This window comes from Aspergillus glaucus (assembly GCF_001890805.1).
Source record: "Aspergillus glaucus CBS 516.65 unplaced genomic scaffold ASPGLscaffold_19, whole genome shotgun sequence".
Lineage (NCBI taxonomy): Eukaryota > Fungi > Ascomycota > Eurotiomycetes > Eurotiales > Aspergillaceae > Aspergillus > Aspergillus glaucus.
In genome coordinates this window covers 529,136-545,628 of record NW_019170471.1, presented here as the reverse complement: position 1 = coordinate 545,628, position 16,493 = coordinate 529,136, and the positions used below count along the sequence as shown (strand labels likewise).

At 49.4% G+C, this 16,493-nt stretch overlaps 8 protein-coding genes across 8 annotated transcripts; 5 read left to right on the top strand and 3 right to left on the bottom strand.

The window, feature by feature from the left end:
- Nucleotides 1-2,425: 2,425 nt before the first annotated feature.
- Nucleotides 2,426-4,077, top strand: ASPGLDRAFT_84498 (uncharacterized protein; the record flags this gene model as incomplete). Its single annotated transcript, XM_022550281.1, has 2 exons — nt 2,426-3,337; nt 3,395-4,077. 2 exons carry the CDS (start codon nt 2,426-2,428, stop codon nt 4,043-4,045), a joined length of 1,563 nt encoding a protein of 520 aa, XP_022398169.1. The 3' UTR covers nt 4,046-4,077.
- Nucleotides 4,078-4,101: 24 nt separating this feature from the next.
- On the bottom strand, nt 4,102-4,948 carry ASPGLDRAFT_28287 (SDR family oxidoreductase; the record flags this gene model as incomplete). The annotated part of the gene is made up of 3 exons (XM_022543746.1): nt 4,102-4,408; nt 4,470-4,595; nt 4,656-4,948. The coding sequence occupies 3 exons, from the start codon at nt 4,946-4,948 to the stop codon at nt 4,102-4,104; spliced, it is 726 nt and encodes a 241-aa protein (XP_022398168.1).
- A 614-nt stretch (nt 4,949-5,562) lies between these two features.
- On the bottom strand, nt 5,563-6,054 carry ASPGLDRAFT_38234 (uncharacterized protein; the record flags this gene model as incomplete). The annotated part of the gene is made up of 2 exons (XM_022544922.1): nt 5,563-5,666; nt 5,775-6,054. 2 exons carry the CDS (start codon nt 6,052-6,054, stop codon nt 5,563-5,565), a joined length of 384 nt encoding a protein of 127 aa, XP_022398167.1.
- A 1,344-nt stretch (nt 6,055-7,398) lies between these two features.
- On the top strand, nt 7,399-8,381 carry ASPGLDRAFT_84496 (uncharacterized protein). The gene is made up of 3 exons (XM_022550280.1): nt 7,399-7,466; nt 7,523-7,940; nt 7,998-8,381. Exons 2-3 carry the CDS (start codon nt 7,781-7,783, stop codon nt 8,312-8,314), a joined length of 477 nt encoding a protein of 158 aa, XP_022398166.1. The 5' UTR covers nt 7,399-7,466; nt 7,523-7,780; the 3' UTR covers nt 8,315-8,381.
- Nucleotides 8,382-8,814: 433 nt separating this feature from the next.
- On the top strand, nt 8,815-11,298 carry ASPGLDRAFT_676264 (kinesin-3 family protein uncB). Its single transcript, XM_022549160.1, has 3 exons — nt 8,815-8,941; nt 9,015-9,286; nt 9,337-11,298. Exons 2-3 carry the CDS (start codon nt 9,022-9,024, stop codon nt 11,025-11,027), a joined length of 1,956 nt encoding a protein of 651 aa, XP_022398165.1. The 5' UTR covers nt 8,815-8,941; nt 9,015-9,021; the 3' UTR covers nt 11,028-11,298.
- Nucleotides 11,299-11,569: 271 nt separating this feature from the next.
- On the top strand, nt 11,570-13,329 carry ASPGLDRAFT_28283 (translation initiation factor eIF2B subunit delta; the record flags this gene model as incomplete). The annotated part of the gene is made up of 2 exons (XM_022543745.1): nt 11,570-12,253; nt 12,304-13,329. The coding sequence occupies 2 exons, from the start codon at nt 11,570-11,572 to the stop codon at nt 13,327-13,329; spliced, it is 1,710 nt and encodes a 569-aa protein (XP_022398164.1).
- Nucleotides 13,330-13,577: 248 nt separating this feature from the next.
- ASPGLDRAFT_177308 (Apc13 domain protein) lies at nt 13,578-14,207 on the top strand (the record flags this gene model as incomplete). Its single annotated transcript, XM_022542894.1, has 2 exons — nt 13,578-13,691; nt 13,746-14,207. Exons 1-2 carry the CDS (start codon nt 13,689-13,691, stop codon nt 14,205-14,207), a joined length of 465 nt encoding a protein of 154 aa, XP_022398163.1. The 5' UTR covers nt 13,578-13,688.
- Nucleotides 14,208-14,253: 46 nt separating this feature from the next.
- On the bottom strand, nt 14,254-16,478 carry ASPGLDRAFT_155452 (DNA-directed DNA polymerase alpha subunit POL12). Its single transcript, XM_022542362.1, has 4 exons — nt 16,043-16,478; nt 15,857-15,991; nt 14,511-15,801; nt 14,254-14,461 (listed from the first exon to the last, which is right to left on the bottom strand). Exons 1-4 carry the CDS (start codon nt 16,366-16,368, stop codon nt 14,288-14,290), a joined length of 1,926 nt encoding a protein of 641 aa, XP_022398162.1. The 5' UTR covers nt 16,369-16,478; the 3' UTR covers nt 14,254-14,287.
- Nucleotides 16,479-16,493: the final 15 nt, after the last annotated feature.

Sequence of the window (16,493 nt, the reverse complement as noted above, 5' to 3'; positions counted from 1 at the left end):
ATATAACGACGACGACGAAGGACACTCAGGTGAGTGCCCCAACTGAGACTTAACTAACTAGAACCTTAGGTTACGATACGAAGAGAAGCTAGGTTGTGACATACAGTTTATCAATCTCAAATCCATCTGGCAGCTTTGGCTTCTTCTGAATCCTGCCTGACCGCACCTGTGTGCTCTCTTCGGTTGCCATTTCAGGAAGTGGGAGGCCATTATCTCCAATACCAGATACTAATTGGGTATTCTCAGGCAGAAGTGGATATTTAGTGGATAGTGTGACGAACCTCATACAATGATGATTTATTGGTAGGCTATTTCACGAAATTCTAGCATGAGGAGAGAAAAGGAAAGAACAGGGTCTGTCGACGACGGGCTATCTAGTGTGTGAGGTTCGTGCCCTATGCCAAACAGATCAAAGTAATCAAACATGCTAAATAACTACTGAGCGTCCATGCTCCGTGACAGATATCCAACGGATATCAGCAAAATCCGTCGATCATGAAAATTAAAATGAAAACCATCAAGTCCGTCAAATCTGGTTTTTGAGTGTAGTTTTCTCTCTACTTTTATATATGATTATATTAAGTTGGGGTTATATATAGCTTTATGATGCTTTTATCTGTCTTCCTGTGCTATTTCAAAGGAAATTCAGCGAGATTTCGTATATTAATGTTGTACTGTAGCAGTTTGCAAGAAAATTTACTTAGTTCGCACTGTGTTAAATATATATTTCCACCCTGACTGCATGAATCAACCAACAATCATAAATTACTTGCAAACACGTCTTACCTACCCTATAATTCATGCCAAATCTGTGATTTTAATAGTATTTAATAATAAATACAAGATCATTTCTTATTATTTCATCCAGTAAGTAGGGAAAAGTGCAGAATAGTATTGTCATAACCGAACATAAGGACCCGATGAAAAGCTATGGCCTGCGTTTTAATATCATTTAATAAAGCTCTAGATCATAATTTCTGTAGATGATATACTCCAGGGACTCTGGTGTTTAGTCACCTCCAATCATATCATCTCTACCTCCTTCCTCACCTTCCTTCTGATGATCACATCATCCATCATTCATCTTCTTCACACACAGCTTGTGCGCCATGCGAAGCCTTGACAAGACGGTTTGACCAGCACGAGCCAACAACTCATCTAGATCGGCTGCAATAAAAGCACTTCCATGCCCTGAAAATATCACGGGCTCGGAATAGTGTGACGGTTCACACATGATAGCTCACATATAGCGGCTCAACACTGCAACAATGGATGATACATCACAAATGCCGCTATTCAGTCGTGCCACCAACAACCCCTATAAAACCTCTTCATTATCCAGATAGATTATCCTCTTCTCTTTTCTCCAGATTCGATATTCTCGTCGATGGCTACAATAGTTTAGATAGGAACGTTAATTCATTATTATCTGCTATTCCGAGACCGACAGACCCCTCATAGACGGACACACACACACACTCGGTTTAGATAGCTAAGCACTCATTCTATCATCTTGGTGTCTATAGAGATCAATATCATCTTCCTTAGTGTAATTTAAATTCGTCGCCTATAGCATCGTGCAGTCCGGATAATCGACTCTCCCGACTTCCCCGATACGGAGTTTTAACCGCTACATTGGTTTATCCGTTTCACCTTCTTCAATGAAATCTTTTGTGCCAAAAGCTAGTCATTAGCATCTCCGGGCCTAACCCTTCATATTGATATCGTATTTGGTAGTTACAGTTTCTAGGTTTCGTAAGGCCATTTTGATTGAGCCAAAGAAGAGAAGACAAAGAAATCTGGAAGCTGTGTTTGAGAGGAAAAGCAAAATGTACATGAAATCAATTTTTGAGTGTTTTGGTATTCAAGCCATGATGGAAGCGCTTTCCAATATGAGACTATGGATAATTAAGGTGTAAATGTTCCAGGTGAGTGTATTTGTATCTTGGACTTCTTCAATATCAACCTTGCTTTATTCAACTGTGACTGATGAAACATCAGATAAAAACATACCCCACAACAGGTACTTTTTATAGTATAATTCTATTCCTGGTGCAAGACATTCTTAACAGCACAGGCATGCATCTATGCTGTGGTGATGTTCATGGTGTTGGGAGTAAACTACAGATCCTTCTTGAGATAAAAAATCCATCTGGCCCCAAAAGTGCCCCAGAAGCAAGCATCTGCATAGCCTTGCATAGCAAAAGGATTCAAATTCTTTCCAATTGAATATGGGGGCCAAACAAACGCGAGGCAAGGCAGACTGCATATTTTTGTAGAGCTACTGCGACTAATTAAACGCCAGGTAAAAACATACCCCGCGTCAGGCTCTTTTTAGAATACAATTCCACGTTATTTCCAACTCAGATATCTCACTGTTTTCATCATACAATCCTAGCCATCTACACAACACAGACACGCGACAATGACATACACCAACCGGTTGAACTCCTGGATCGCAGAAGGTGCCATGGACCGCAACTGCATCCTCCAGCGACTAGGCGAGAGGATAACGGATTTCACAAAAGACGAGGAAATCGCTCAGCTCTATCAGAAATTTCAATTATTCGGCGCAGTTGACAACGGGAAACCGCATTGTCTCGACCAAACGATCTTTTTGTCCTTCCTCTGCAGCCATGGAGCGCTTCCCTCATCTCTAACAGAAGCAGGATCCATCCTGTTCAACATCTTACAATATCTCTCACAAGCTCCCTTTTCTCACCAACAACTGCTGCCAGAAGCCTTGACAGCGGAGGAGTTCCTTCGAGCTCTGACATGGACTCACTATGAGAAAGCTTGCCTGGTCAACCGTGAGGGGAATCGCTGCCGGGGTCGCACGCCAGCTGACCACCGCCGATTGTTTTTCCAGAGTCTCGCAACAGATTGTGATGACAGAATTCTCCCCCTGGATGTGAAAGAGTGGCAACAGCAGACAGAGCGCAGAGCATTTGAGCTCACAGATTACCGTCATGAATTTGCAAGGATCAACTGTGATGAGGATGGGGATGAAATGTACCATGATGTCCTAGAAGTGATCTTCTCAACCCAGCCAGTAGTTGATGAGGCCTTAGCACCAGTTGAACAGGATGAGTTTCATTCCATCGCCAAGAAGCTGCATGGGAATGATGTTTATCTTCATGAGCTTACGATTCCGCCTGCAAGACTTCATACCTTGGTCAAATTGCTTCTTGTTGCTCGGTTTGGGCACTGTGGCATGCTTCCAGATGAGCAGCTCCCAGAGCTCAGCCGTGTTGCAGATTCTATTGTGAAATTATTCCATCGCATTGCAGGTTCAGGAATCACTTGGCCAATGTTTGATGATGCCGCCCGAAAAGTAGTATGTTAAAACTTCCACCATCCTCCATAAAAAAGAACCGCTAATTTTCTTTCTCAGCCATTGCTTTTCGACACACTCTATACTGTCTCTTTCAACCTTTTGGGGCAACCGGAAACCTTGTCTGACCTTGAACAGGTCATCCCTGAGCCAGGAAATATTCTTACGCTCCCCAAGCTAACTCAGCTGGCTTCTGTGCTTGAATGCGATTTCTCCTGGGATGACTTCTGCCCTCTTTACCAATACAACTCTGATGACAACAGCAATACAGCCTCAAGCCTTGCTGAGACCATTGATACCTCAGGAGAATATCCAATTCTTCTTCTTGTATCTGGCAAGATCTCACACGAAAACACAACTGAAGATGCCGTCTTTGGGGCTTTAATTGCCAATATTACCCACGACGGCACTGACATTCAGCCAAAGCCCCAGGTAGACCAAGATAGTACCCTGCTATTCCAACTAAGCCCTGTTCATGACGTCTTCCGGGGCAATGTTGGGCGGGCCGGTTGGTCAGTGGTCAAGGAAGAACTTTGCTTTGGGGAGAGAGATTGCGGCGTTGCGTTGGTGTTTGCGAAGGGCCTGAAGGGGGCGACAGTGGTGCACAGTTTAGATGGGAATGATAAGGCTGTTTACGAATCAAGTGAATGGAGGGGCACTTGGAGCACGCAGGTCGAAGTCAAGGCCATTGAGATTTGGAGTTATTCATAAGGAAGCGGTCAGATACCAAGAAATACAGGACCAGTTGCTTTATTTGATAAGATTATTCATGAAAGGTAACTTTCCCGTGCTGCTTTATCAGGGTCCCCTTTAACAAAGTCTGGAACCGACATCATTTGTCGAGTTCCAGCGACCATCTGCTCGACCAAGGTACTCTTGTAACCCTCACTGAAGCCATTCTCAAACTGGGCGGGAGTGATGATCCGACTTGTAAATGGCGTACGGAACGCACCCGGCTCCACTATGAGGACTTTGATACCAAGAGTCTTAATCTCATTGGAAAGCGACTCATGCATAGCTTCGATGGCAAATTTACTGGCAGAATAGGTACCTCGTGCAGGCCGGGCTATGAAGCTGTTTGTATGCAATGTCCCGTCAGTCAAAGGCTGAAAGGATATAGGGAAACGAAACATACCCAGCACCACTGCTAATCAGAATGATGTGACCGGAGCCTCTTGCACGCATGACTGGAAGACAGGCTCGGACAGTGCGAAGAGGTCCATAAAAATTGACTTCCATTTGATCACGAACTTCACTCTCACTGCAAACATTGACAAATAAGCAACTTGGAGCTTGATGGAAATTCCATGAGGTCACTAACCTGGTATCTTCAACACCACCGATGAAAGCATAGCCTGCATTATTGACCAGGACATCAATATTGTGTTCTGCAGAGCACTTGGCAAATTGTTCATAGGAATCCTTTCTAGCAGGATCAAACCCCATCCAAATGCCGCCTTTGGCCGAGAAATCAGGACAGGCGGTTTCAGCACTGGCAACGTCGCGGGTGGTTCCAATCACCTTGTAGCCGGCCCTGAGAGCTTCAAAAGCAAGCGACTTGCCCATGCCCGAGGAGGCGCCAGTGATCAACCAAGTAGAACGTGCTGCTGCCATATTGATTGCTGTCGTCTTTTTTGTGGTTGTGGTTGTGTTTGTCACTGTGAAAAGTGTGTACAAATAGATGTTGTCGAGCGGGGAACCACCGGAGTTAAGAACTTATCCCCTTGCACTATTTCTCCTGTTACTGACTCGGATCGACTTTCATTCTTCTTTGTTTGGTGTGGTTTCTTTGTAGGGATCATGTTGCATAACATCAGCCGAGCTCCCCACGGGTTGTAAGCTTACAGTTTCGGGCTTATCATGCCAAGGCATACACTAGGCAAATACTTGTGCATTGAGGATCCATTCTATCTAACAAGCTACCTGTACGCCATGGAATTCTACGCTACTTCTTTCTCCGGCACCCTAGGAATCACAAACTCCTTTCAACGGCATACTTGGACCCTGGGCGTAACCCTGACTCCGCACCGGTTTCCTCCAATGAACTCAATATCATACTTCAACAAGATATGGGCCAGCATGGTCTTAAGTTCGTGAGCCGCGAAGAAGCGACCCGGCTAGGCATGCTTGTCAAAGCCAAAGGCCAGGCGTTCCGCCGTCGCAGAGACCAGTTGTCCCTTATGTTCCTGGCCGTTGTGTCGAAGGTTGTAGAATTGGTACGGGTCCCATTATTTTGAGTTCTCGTAGGTCTTCTTGCTGCGCCTGATGTCCGTGATGACCAAGGTCTGGGACCCCTTGGGGATGGTAGCCCCGTTGGGCGGTTTGGCGTCTTCTTTCACCTATCAGTTTATAATCGTCAGCGCCACCCCATCGAGGCGTTTTGTTTCCTTGATGATGCTGTCTAGAAGCTGCATGTGATAAACACCCATTTTGCTCGTACCATACGTTGAAATCGCATGCACAATCTCTTTCTGTACTTGTGGTATAACTTCTGGGTGTTCGGCAAGTTGGGTAAGCGTCTTGAATGGCAAGTCTTCGGTGGTGTGGATCGCAGCATGCGCCAATCCCACCTGGGCGATCACTTCATCATATTTTCTCTTTCCTGCCAATTGGTGGTACCACTCAATCGCATCCGCACTCGTGCCCTTGCCGCCATTCGCCGCTCGGTCTAGCGCAAGCCCAGCAAGGATGGGAGGAAGTACCTGATATGCATATCTCATCGAAGCTCGAACACGCTAGGCGCGAACAATAAACCACTGGGCGATTTACCGGATAAACCATGGGTATCTCCCCAGCTCCTTGGATGCCATGAAGGTGTCCACGGTGTATGTGACGCTCAGCCGCAGCCAGTCTTGATTGTTGGATAGTTCGGGGCCGACAAAGATTTGAGACGTTACTCTCGTAACCATCGACGAAACGGCTTGCTGCAGATGAATCTGATGAAACTCGGTATCTGTGTCCCATTTGCTCTGGAGAGCATCGGCCGTGGTGTTTAAAATGGTGCCGCTAAGTTTGTCGATGATTGGTTAGAGTCTCTCCTAGACGACTTTGATGGCGATTCACGACTTGAGCAGGGATCCAAATTGTTCAAACCCCAATGTCCTGATGAAATCGCCAGCCAGGGGAGCATTTGTTGTGGAAGTGCTCTTTTTATTTTGGTAGGCCCAGACACCCGGTGTGCAAACTCTGTGAAGCTGAAGCAGTTAAGTTCAAGTGCTGTAAGCCCAGTTCTAATACCCCGTAACGCTGATTTGGCTATTCCCATAAGTACGGCTCCGAGCCACACGCTACCCAGTCTTGGATTTCGACTTGCCAAAACTTTGGTAAGCATGCTGTAGCTCTCTTCTCGGACTAGTGGGTCGATTATTGCAAATGCAGGATTGATCCAGGCGCTGACGAGATTGCATCAAACAAGGGCTTAAGCCGCACCACACAAATGTCTATAAAGACCGTTCATCGCCCACATAGATTTCCTTTTCTTCTTCTTCCCCAGATTCGATATTCTCGTCGATGGCTACACTGGTTTAGATAGGAATATCATTTCGTTAGTATCTACTAGTCCGAGCCCGTGACAATTCTTGTGGATTCTGCAAAGTCTCTTTCTATTTTCTTAAGGGGTCCCCGAACAAGCTGATTCCAGAATTCAGGTGACCTGTTGGTCTGATGTTTGGACTTGATATTGCGTTTGATACAGTTTCTAGGTTTCGTAATAGTCATTTTGATTGAGCCGAAGAAAGAGAAGAGGGAGAACTTCAGAAACTGTGTTGGAAAGGAAGAATGGAATGTACATTGAAATCAGTCTTTTGGGAGTTTAAATAGCTATTTGTCTGGTTATTCAAGGCCATTATGGAAGCGCTTTCCAATAACTATGAAACTATAGATAAATTAGGTGTAAATATTGCTGGTGAGTGTATTTGTGCTTTACCTATTTAGGAAATTTAACAGTGGCCGCTTTAAAGCGGCGACGCCAGGACGGAAATGCCACAAAATGTACCTTAAAAAGGCCACGACGTTTTGTGGCCTTTCCGGCGTCACCCCGAATTACTCCGTACTTGCTCCGGGCTTGACTCCATATTTCTAGACTCGTGGGTACTGGTGGGTCACGTAACGCGGGCTGTACCCTATTGATTTGGTATGAGTATATGACATCTAGAGTATATTCCAAAAGGCTAAACAATGTACTGCCAGTGACAGCAACGTGGAAGTGTCACAACAGACATCGACCAGACGTCAAAATAGGCGAACCAGACTTGTTCAGCTGACTATGACAGATCTGAGATTAATCCCATCTCACTACCAGCCTCATCGGGACAATGACCTCAGTCGAAGCGGCGCGATGAAGTCATCCAGTCTCTAGTACCAGATCACCACCGTTACCAGCACCAATACCAGACTCAAATGGAATAATAGCATTCACGCCTCAGTGGAAGCAATAATGGCCACCCTATGAAAGCCCACGGGACACATCGGCGTCATTGTGTATCATCGTCGCCACTTGATACCAGCGAGGAAATATATAGGGGCCCCTTGAACAGTGGCCTTATGATGGTTGACAGATCAAACCGAAACATTTACACTGAAGTGTTCAATTGCACATATCTAACCAGTATGTCTTAAAGACGACATTGACACAAAAACGATTTACAAAATACTGACAACCAAGCCATCATGCCCTCTTCCAAAACCGACACCGCAATCCGTCTTCCCGAAAACGAAGACCAAACCCGTCGTCTGCGAAACGTCACCCAAGACCGCAAGGCCGTTTCTCGCCTGCAGGACGAAGCTAACTCCTCCAAGAATAAGGTCGAGGATGTAAGCAGCTGGGGAACTGGGCAGTTGCTGGGCACCGGTATGGATGATGCGGGCAACCCCGTACCGGACCCCGTCTCGTTTGGAAATGGACGCAAGGCGAGGAATAATCAGCAGCAGCAAAAGGATGAAGCGGATGTTTATGAAGCCATGACCCAGGATTTTGAATAGGTACACTATTCTGTAGTTAGGATGTTGTGTACAGTTAATGAATGGTATCCATAATTTGAATTCCAGATTTCTATATCTGCAACAACATGAAGAATTCTTGTCATTCTTCAATCTCCACAAGCTTCACAATCTTCACAATCTTCACATGGCTTGTCGTACTTTGTACTTGTGCTCATAATTGTATCACGTTGATTGCTATGGCAACCGCCGCCTCAGGCATCGATACTCCGCAGTGAAGGACCACTTTATACTCCACGTTTTGTGTTGATAACCTGACCATTTATTGCGGTAGTATCGCTGTGCTGTACTCGTATGGCACTTGTATTTCTTTTTTTTTTACTTTCATCACTTGCATGTTCCCCTGACCTACAGGAACGGCGGCTCGATGGACCGCGGGATCGCCTGTTTACTCCGATAGAACCTCTGCGCGGACCATCTTACTAGATCATCTCGATCTGTCCGTCATTCACTCGTTCTTTCTGTTGTCTTTCATTGTTGTCTTCTGCAGTGGGGATTCCACTCGCCTCCCTTGAGGGAAGGCATTTCATTCATCTGTGTATTCTACTTCCTTCCTGTCTCTCATCAGCAGGCACCTCACGCCTTCCCTGTTTATCTTGATATCTCGACGTATGTACCATCAGTTACTCTATCGCCAGCGAGAATCTCTTTTTCAAATTATTCAGTTACTAAGAAATCCCAGTCCGGAGATGGCCCTCGATCCTCGTTTCTACGCTGGTAACGGCCTCGACTCCCTGTCCTCGGCCTCGTCCGGCATCTCCGCAGCTACTGGCATCACCAGTCCTTCTGCAGCTTCAACTGCTACGTCGGGGGGGAATTTGCAATCTAGTGCCTCGAGTCCGTCTCTGCGTGCGCGCGAAAGTATTGCGGTTCCTGTGACTCAGGATGGAGGTTCGTCCTCGCCGGGAGGAAACGTGCGTGTTGTCGTGCGCGTGCGCAAGTTTCTGCCTCGAGGTAGGTTTGATCATAACATTGCTTAATATGGGCAGATACTAACCTGTCAGAAATCGAACGCGACGCCGAATGCCTGATTAGCATGGACCCTCGCACTCAGACGACCAAACTGCTTGCACCCAACGTCAACCCGGAAGACGAAGGAAAACCAAAGTCGCAGGCCCGTGGAAAGGTGCTGGAGGACAAGTCCTTTGTGTTCGACAACTCGTTCTGGTCGCATAACGATAAGGATGCACACTATGCACGCCAGGAGAATGTCTACGACTGTCTGGGAGAGGACTTTCTGGACCACAACTTTGAAGGATACCACACTTGCATTTTCGCCTATGGTCAGACGGGTTCCGGAAAGAGTTATACTATGATGGGTACCCCCGAGCAACCGGGATTGATTCCTCGAACGTGCGAAGACCTCTTCCAGCGTATCGAAGCCTCGGAGACTCCCGATGTCAGCTACAACGTTCGCGTGTCGTACTTTGAAGTGTACAATGAGCATGTGCGCGATCTGCTCGTGCCTCGAACTGATCCCCCGAACTATCTACGCATTCGCGAGTCGCCCTCGGAGGGACCATACATCAAAGACTTGACCGAAGCGACTGTCAAAAATTACAATGATCTCATGAAACACATGCGCAAGGGCGACGTCTCGCGTACGACTGCCAGCACCAAGATGAACGATACCTCTTCTCGATCGCACGCTGTTTTCACCATCACCCTGAAGCAGATTCACCACGACCTCTCCACCGATGAGACTACGGAACGTACGGCGCGTATTCGTCTGGTTGATCTGGCGGGTTCAGAGCGGGCCAAGTCCACCGAGGCTACGGGCCAGAGACTTCGTGAAGGATCCAACATTAACAAATCACTCACCACCCTGGGTCGAGTTATTGCCGCCTTGGCTGATCCGAAGCAGGGACGCTCCGGAAAACGCAAGAGTCGAGACGTTGCGCCGTACCGTGATTCCATCCTTACCTGGTTGCTCAAAGACAGCCTGGGTGGTAACTCGAAGACGGCCATGATTGCGTGTATTGCCCCCAGCGATTACGAGGAAACGCTCTCCACTCTCCGGTATGCGGACCAGGCCAAGCGCATCCGTACTCGTGCTCGTGTCAACCAAGATCATCTATCCGCTGCTGAGCGTGACAAGCAGATTGTCGAGATGGCGGAGACGATTCGCACACTTCAGCTCAGTGTCAGCCAGGCGGTTGCCAACCGACGTGAGAGCGAAGTCCAGAGCGAGCGCCTGGAGGATTACCAGCAGAAGGTTGAGAAGATGCAGCGACTTATGGAGGAGACCAAAATGGTCAGCGAGTGCAAGATTCGTCAACTCAAAACCGAGAATGAAGCCCTACGCAACCATCTGAAGCTGGCCCTCGACAGTCTGCAAAATCCGATTCCGCCGGTGACCATCGAGAAACGCAAGAGTAGCCTGTATGCGTTGGACGAGGATGAGGAGTCGGAAAACCCGGACCTCACTGATGATAAGGAAGATGACTCGTCTCCTGCTAGTGACGACGAGGACGAGCCCGAACCCGATCTTATCTGGGAGGATGACGATACCATTGAGGTCGAAGCTGGCCAGATCGAAGCGCAGGACATGCAGTCACACATGGAGGATCTTCTGAGTGATCTCAGCATGTTCAAGCGCAAACTGGCTTCGGACCATGAGCGATTCCGTTCTATTCGGGACCAGCAGAATCGCAAACAGCGTGGCGTGCTCAGTGATGTGACGCTCAACGAGTGATCATTCACGATGCGTGTTCTTTTTACTACTATCTTACTCGAGATCTCTCTTGTATCGAAAACGGTTGGCGTCTAGTGTCTTTGGGAGGAATTTTGTTATTCGGTTGGGAATCGGTATTGGTGTCAGGAATATGGGACGGCAGTAGGGATATCCTGGCATTTGGCACTGGCTTGTTTCTTTCTTCTTTTTTCTCTTTTACATTCTTCTTCGCTTTCTTCTCTACGGAGAGGCTTTTTGTTAGATTCCCTTGGGTGGTTTTGTCTTTTTCTTCTTTTTAGCATGAGAGACGATGTAATGAGCAATCAATAAATGTATTTTCGAATAAGTATTCTAGTGTTCTATATCCTATAGCTTCCATAGTGCCACAGTAGAGCCGTAGAATAAGCACTATTCTGTTAGGGCGAGATCATAATAATTCTGCCGTGAGTCAGTCTCCCCCCCACAATCCGCCGCCTTCTCTTCTCCGACAAATCTTCAATGCCCCTCTTGACTTGAACTTTTCCAACACCCTTTTAATTCCGTCCCCCTTCGAATTCACCGTCATGACGAACCCCGTCGATCCGGCGTTAGCCTCGTCGTTATCCGCCCCGGCTTCTGAAGTGCATGCTCAGCAGCGCCAGTCGGAGGCTCCCTCGAACCCCTCGCAACCGCAACCACAACAACAACAGACCCAACCCTCGAAAGAATCCGGTAAACCAAAGAAAGAAAAGAAAGAAGCAAAGCCCAAAGACACCAAAGACACCAAAGACGCAACCCCCACGACCGACGGGCCCGAAAAGTTGACGGGCGCAGAGCTGAAGAAACGCGCCAAAGCTGAAAAAGCCGCTCGCAGAGCAAAGGAGAAGTCTGATCGCGAGGCCGGTGGTGCACCTGCGCCTGCTGGTGGTCCTGCTGCTGGCGCTGGTGGTGCTGGTCAACCCGCTACGCCGAAGAAGGGGCAACCTGCTGGAGGAGCTGCTGCTGGCGGAGACAAAGGACGAGGGTTACCCCGTCGACCGTCTGGGCAGGCGTCGGGCCAACCCAGCTCTGCGGAGCAGAAGAAGAAGGCCGAGGAGAAGAATGTTGCGGTGTTTGGACATTTGTATGGACAGCAGCGGCGGGCGACGGTTGCAGGCGCTGGGAAAGAAGTGCATCCGGCTGTTTTGGCGTTGGGATTGCAGATGAGGGACTATGTGGTTTGTGGGAGCAGCGCGCGTTGTGTGGCTACGTTGTTGGCTTTTAAGAGGGTGCGTTGCTATTATTTGAACTTGGATTGTGTGGGTGCTAACGGGCCTAGGTGATCGAAGCGTATACGACTCCCCTCGGAACCTCGCTGTCGCGCCATCTTACGACCCATTTGTCTCATCAGATCACCTACCTCTCGACATGTCGTCCCCTCTCTATTAGTCAGGGAAATGCTATTCGTGCCCTTAAGCTGGCCATCGCCTCGATTGACCCGTCCGTGCCCGAATCAGACGCCAAGGAAACGCTTTGCGAGTTTATCGACAGCTTCATCCGCGAGAAGATCACTGTGGCCGACCAAGTGGTTGCCGGAAGCGCGGCGCAGAAGATCCAGAATGGCGACGTGATTGTCACATTTGCCGGTAGCTCGCTCGTCAAGCAGACGCTGCTGAACGCACACAAGCAGGGCAAGAAGTTCCGCGTGTCCATCATCGACTCCCGCCCGCTGTTCGAGGGCAAGAACCTCGCTCGCGCGCTGGCCAACGCCGGTCTGGACGTGCAGTACTCGCTCATGAACGGCATCAGCCACGCCATCAAAGACGCAACCAAGGTCTTCCTGGGCGCGCACGCCATGACCAGTAACGGACGGCTGTACTCGCGCGTCGGCACTGCACTCGTCGCCATGTCCGCCAAGGAACGCGCCGGTGGTGTCGAAGTCCCCGTCATTGTCTGCTGCGAGACAGTCAAGTTCACCGACCGCGTCGCGCTGGACAGCATCGTCGTCAACGAAATCGCCGACGCAGACGAGATGGTCACCACACAGCCCCCGCAGCAAGTCACCGGCTTACCGGACCCTGCCGCGGCCGCTGCAGCCGCAGCCGCAGAGTCCTCGTCTGACAACAAGAAGAAAGCTAGCAAGACTCCTGTCCCGCCTACGAATGCAAGCCCGCTGGAACCCAACCCGGCATTGAAGCATGCGTCGTCGCCACTGAAGGACTGGAGGGACACGCCTAATCTGCAACTATTGAACCTCATGTACGACGTGACACCGGCTGAGTATGTTGATATGGTTGTTACGGAGATGGGCAGTTTGCCTCCTAGTGCTGTTCCAATTGTGCATCGGATGAGTACTAGTCTTTAGGTGCTCCTTTGTCCATCTTCGTTTTCTTCCGGGTTATGAAATGAGTTCAAAATTTCAAGGGCGCCAACTGATTAGTACTTATACTTATGTTGTTATGTGTTATGTCAATGGTGTATGGCGGTTCAATAGAGTTCAATTCGATGTCAATCACGTGCTGTCCGTATTTGGTAATGCAATTGCCGGCAGAATAGGGCGGTCGTAGTATTGTTTGGATCGCTATCTCGTCCTTGTCGCAGTTCTTCAACTCCAGACGTGACTGTATTCCCTCCTTTACCAACTCAGATTACTCTACGGAGTACCCTCGCGCACCTTGTCTACTGAACACACACTGTACAAGCACACGCCGACCAACCGCCAAAATGGTACGTCCTCTAATACCTCCCCTCCAACCATACAAACCCAGCTAACAAGCACAGAGCAAAGATTCCTCCATAACAAACCTCCACATGCACCACCCCCGACTCGCCGACTTTTTCGAAGACTTCACCCGCCCGCACACCTCCCCAACCTACATCTCGCACAACCCCCAATCCCACACCCACACTCACAACAACACAACCGTAACCTACGGCTCGTCTTCACCGACCCACGTCCCCTCCTTCCTACCAATCGAGGAGATCTACGTCCTACCGCAGTATCAGCCACCGAATCCAGAGGACGAGGATGATGTTGTGCCGGACCAGCATGCGGCGTTTGGGATTACGAGGGCGATGGAGAGGAGGAGGGAGGCTGTTTGGAGGGATTTGGGGATGGAGGAGGTTGTTGCGGGGGAGAATATGGGAGGTGGGAATGGGGGTGGGAGGGGGAGGGGGAGGAAGATTCGGGTTAAGGAGTCGGGGAGGTTGATGGGGGGGAGGAGGACGGTTTGTTTGCGGTGACCTCCTCTCTTTCTACAAGTACAAGTAGATGGTATGGTGTACGGGATTGGTGGTTGTGATGTATGATACCCATTATGCTATTATATCCGGTTGATATCCACACGTGTGCGTTCGTAAATCTTATGGCTCGTTTGTTTCTGGTCGCGTTCTTCGTCGTCGAATGTTCGTGGGTGCACTGCGAGTTGTGCGTAGGTTCCGGCTGCGCGGCGTTTCGAGAGGGTTCCGGGGTTGATCACGAGTACGCTATCGACGACCTATTCTAATTAGCAGCTTTCTTTGGACAAAATTGTACGCTGGACTCACCCTGACAAATGGAGGCAGCGCACTCGGTATAATCAACACATCCGGCCGCACATTCCACCACTCTCCAAGCTTCGAGTAACTGACGTCCAACATTGCTCCCGTTGCGAGTCCGCTTTCTGTCCCCGTCTTGGGCAGGTTCTCCCGTGCTGTGGGCGGAAAGATAGGGTAGAAATGACGCTGTTCAATAAGGTACTTGGACAACCGCGTGAGCAAGTTCCCCTCCTTGGGTCTGCCGTGCACGACTTCCTCCCGTCGTAGCTCGTACAGTACATCATGCGACGACATTCCAATCACGGTCTCGTTGAATGAGAGGGTCACCGGGTTCGAAACCATTCGTACTTGCTTCGGCAACCCGAGTTCCTTCTTTGGCATTTGCTCCTGCGGCCAGGCGACGTGTTTGCTTAGCGCGTCACGCACGGATGGCACCATGACGATCGTGATTGTTGGCACCGCGGCGACGAGCTTCTGAATCGGGGCTGTGATACAGTGGCGGAAGACGGTTGCTAGTGTTGCTGTGTCTTGGTCGTATCCGTTAACATCGGGCAGGTCGAAATCTCCCGATGCGACGAGAGGATGCTCGATGTCCAGGAATGGCCCTAATAACACCACCCCGTCTGCCATGTTGTCCGCCGCCTTTTGGCAGATCTCGTGTAATGGTTCGAAGTTCAGGTTATCGTCTGCCGTGTACGGCCCCGAGGCGACCATCACGTTCAGTGGAGTTTCACCCACTCGTTCAGTAATACCGTCCAAGGTGACAGGTGAAGATGCTGCTGGCGGAAGTGTAGGAATGGGAAGAACGTCTTTGACCGTAAAGTAGTTCCCCGATGCATTGATACCCCTCAAAGCCACGATCTGACCAGGGAAGAAATTGGCCGATGGTACCGAATCCAGTTTCAATGGGACTCGCAGACCAGCTCCTGATCGCCTCGACGTTTCAAGCACCAGAGACGCCGTGTTGAGTTTCCCCTCGAGACTATCTGATGCGATGCGCCCAATTGCAATTATCTCGCTTGTGCTCTGTATAGATGCGCTACCGAACGCGATATCCTCCGACTCATACTGCGGTTGAAGTAGTGTCACGATTTCGTCAACCCGGTCGTCTAGAATTTCCGATGCCTCAGACAAGCGCATCGCCATCGGTTTGTATCCAAACTTCTTTAGGTCTGTGTTGGCCGTCGGTCGTATCCGGGCTTCTGGGAAGGGAGCAATTGGGGTCTCTGACAGTGGTAAATGGGAATTAAGCGTCTCGAGCGTTTGTCCTGAGTTTTGGCGTTCCGCAAAGGCGACGGGTCTGCACTCGTCAGTCCATCGTCCACCGGCATAGCGATCAATAACCCGTAACATACTGCAGCCCATCCGCGGTCTTTCCCCTCACTGGCGTTAATTCAGCCTTTCCAATCTTCGATATCGAAGGCGATGCGAAATCCGCTTTGCGCTTTGCGCTATTTGGGGTCTTGGTATTCGGTGTCAATCCCTCCAACCTAAGCCGGTTAGCTCATTTGACCAGCTTGTATCCGGTGCCTTGAACTTACATCCCAAAAACATCCGGTGCCATCCCAGCCCGCGGGGTTGCGGTCACCGTGCTTCTCTTTTCCGTTTGCCGTCCGGCCCTGCCTCGACTTTCTCTCTCCAGACTGTCTTGGACATCTCGCTTGAACAATCGAACCGTGTCCAGGTTCATCTTAGTCTCCTCCGCGCCCATCTTCAAACAATATGACTCCCATTTGTAAAACAGCTCTTGCGGGGAGATCAATTGGACTCGTAGAATAGACTGCAACTCCGCGAGGATGTCCTTGGGCAGCCCATCGGGGGCAGAGGTCGCAAAGAGCTCATTGAGCTCTGCTGTAGTGTCGTCCATAGTTTATCAATTCGTCAATAACGACAACGAGAATACTTGCGACAAAAGATGACCACCGGCGCTGGAGTAAGGCCCGCGGGAGACGCGTGCAAAACGCGGTAACTTTGACCGCCTTCTTTTTATGA

Coding starts and splice junctions, on each gene's coding strand:
- ASPGLDRAFT_84496 (XM_022550280.1), top strand. CDS start 7,781: ATGAAAGCCCACGGGACACATCGGCGTCATTGTGTATCATCGTCGCCA. Junction 7,941..7,997: donor CAATTGCACATATCTAACCA/GTATGTCTTAAA, acceptor CTGACAACCAAG/CCATCATGCCCTCTTCCAAA.
- ASPGLDRAFT_676264 (XM_022549160.1), top strand. CDS start 9,022: ATGGCCCTCGATCCTCGTTTCTACGCTGGTAACGGCCTCGACTCCCTG. Junction 9,287..9,336: donor GCGCAAGTTTCTGCCTCGAG/GTAGGTTTGATC, acceptor CTAACCTGTCAG/AAATCGAACGCGACGCCGAA.
- ASPGLDRAFT_155452 (XM_022542362.1), bottom strand. CDS start 16,368: ATGGACGACACTACAGCAGAGCTCAATGAGCTCTTTGCGACCTCTGCC. Junction 15,802..15,856: donor AAGACCGCGGATGGGCTGCA/GTATGTTACGGG, acceptor TGACGAGTGCAG/ACCCGTCGCCTTTGCGGAAC. Junction 14,462..14,510: donor CGCTGCCTCCATTTGTCAGG/GTGAGTCCAGCG, acceptor TAATTAGAATAG/GTCGTCGATAGCGTACTCGT.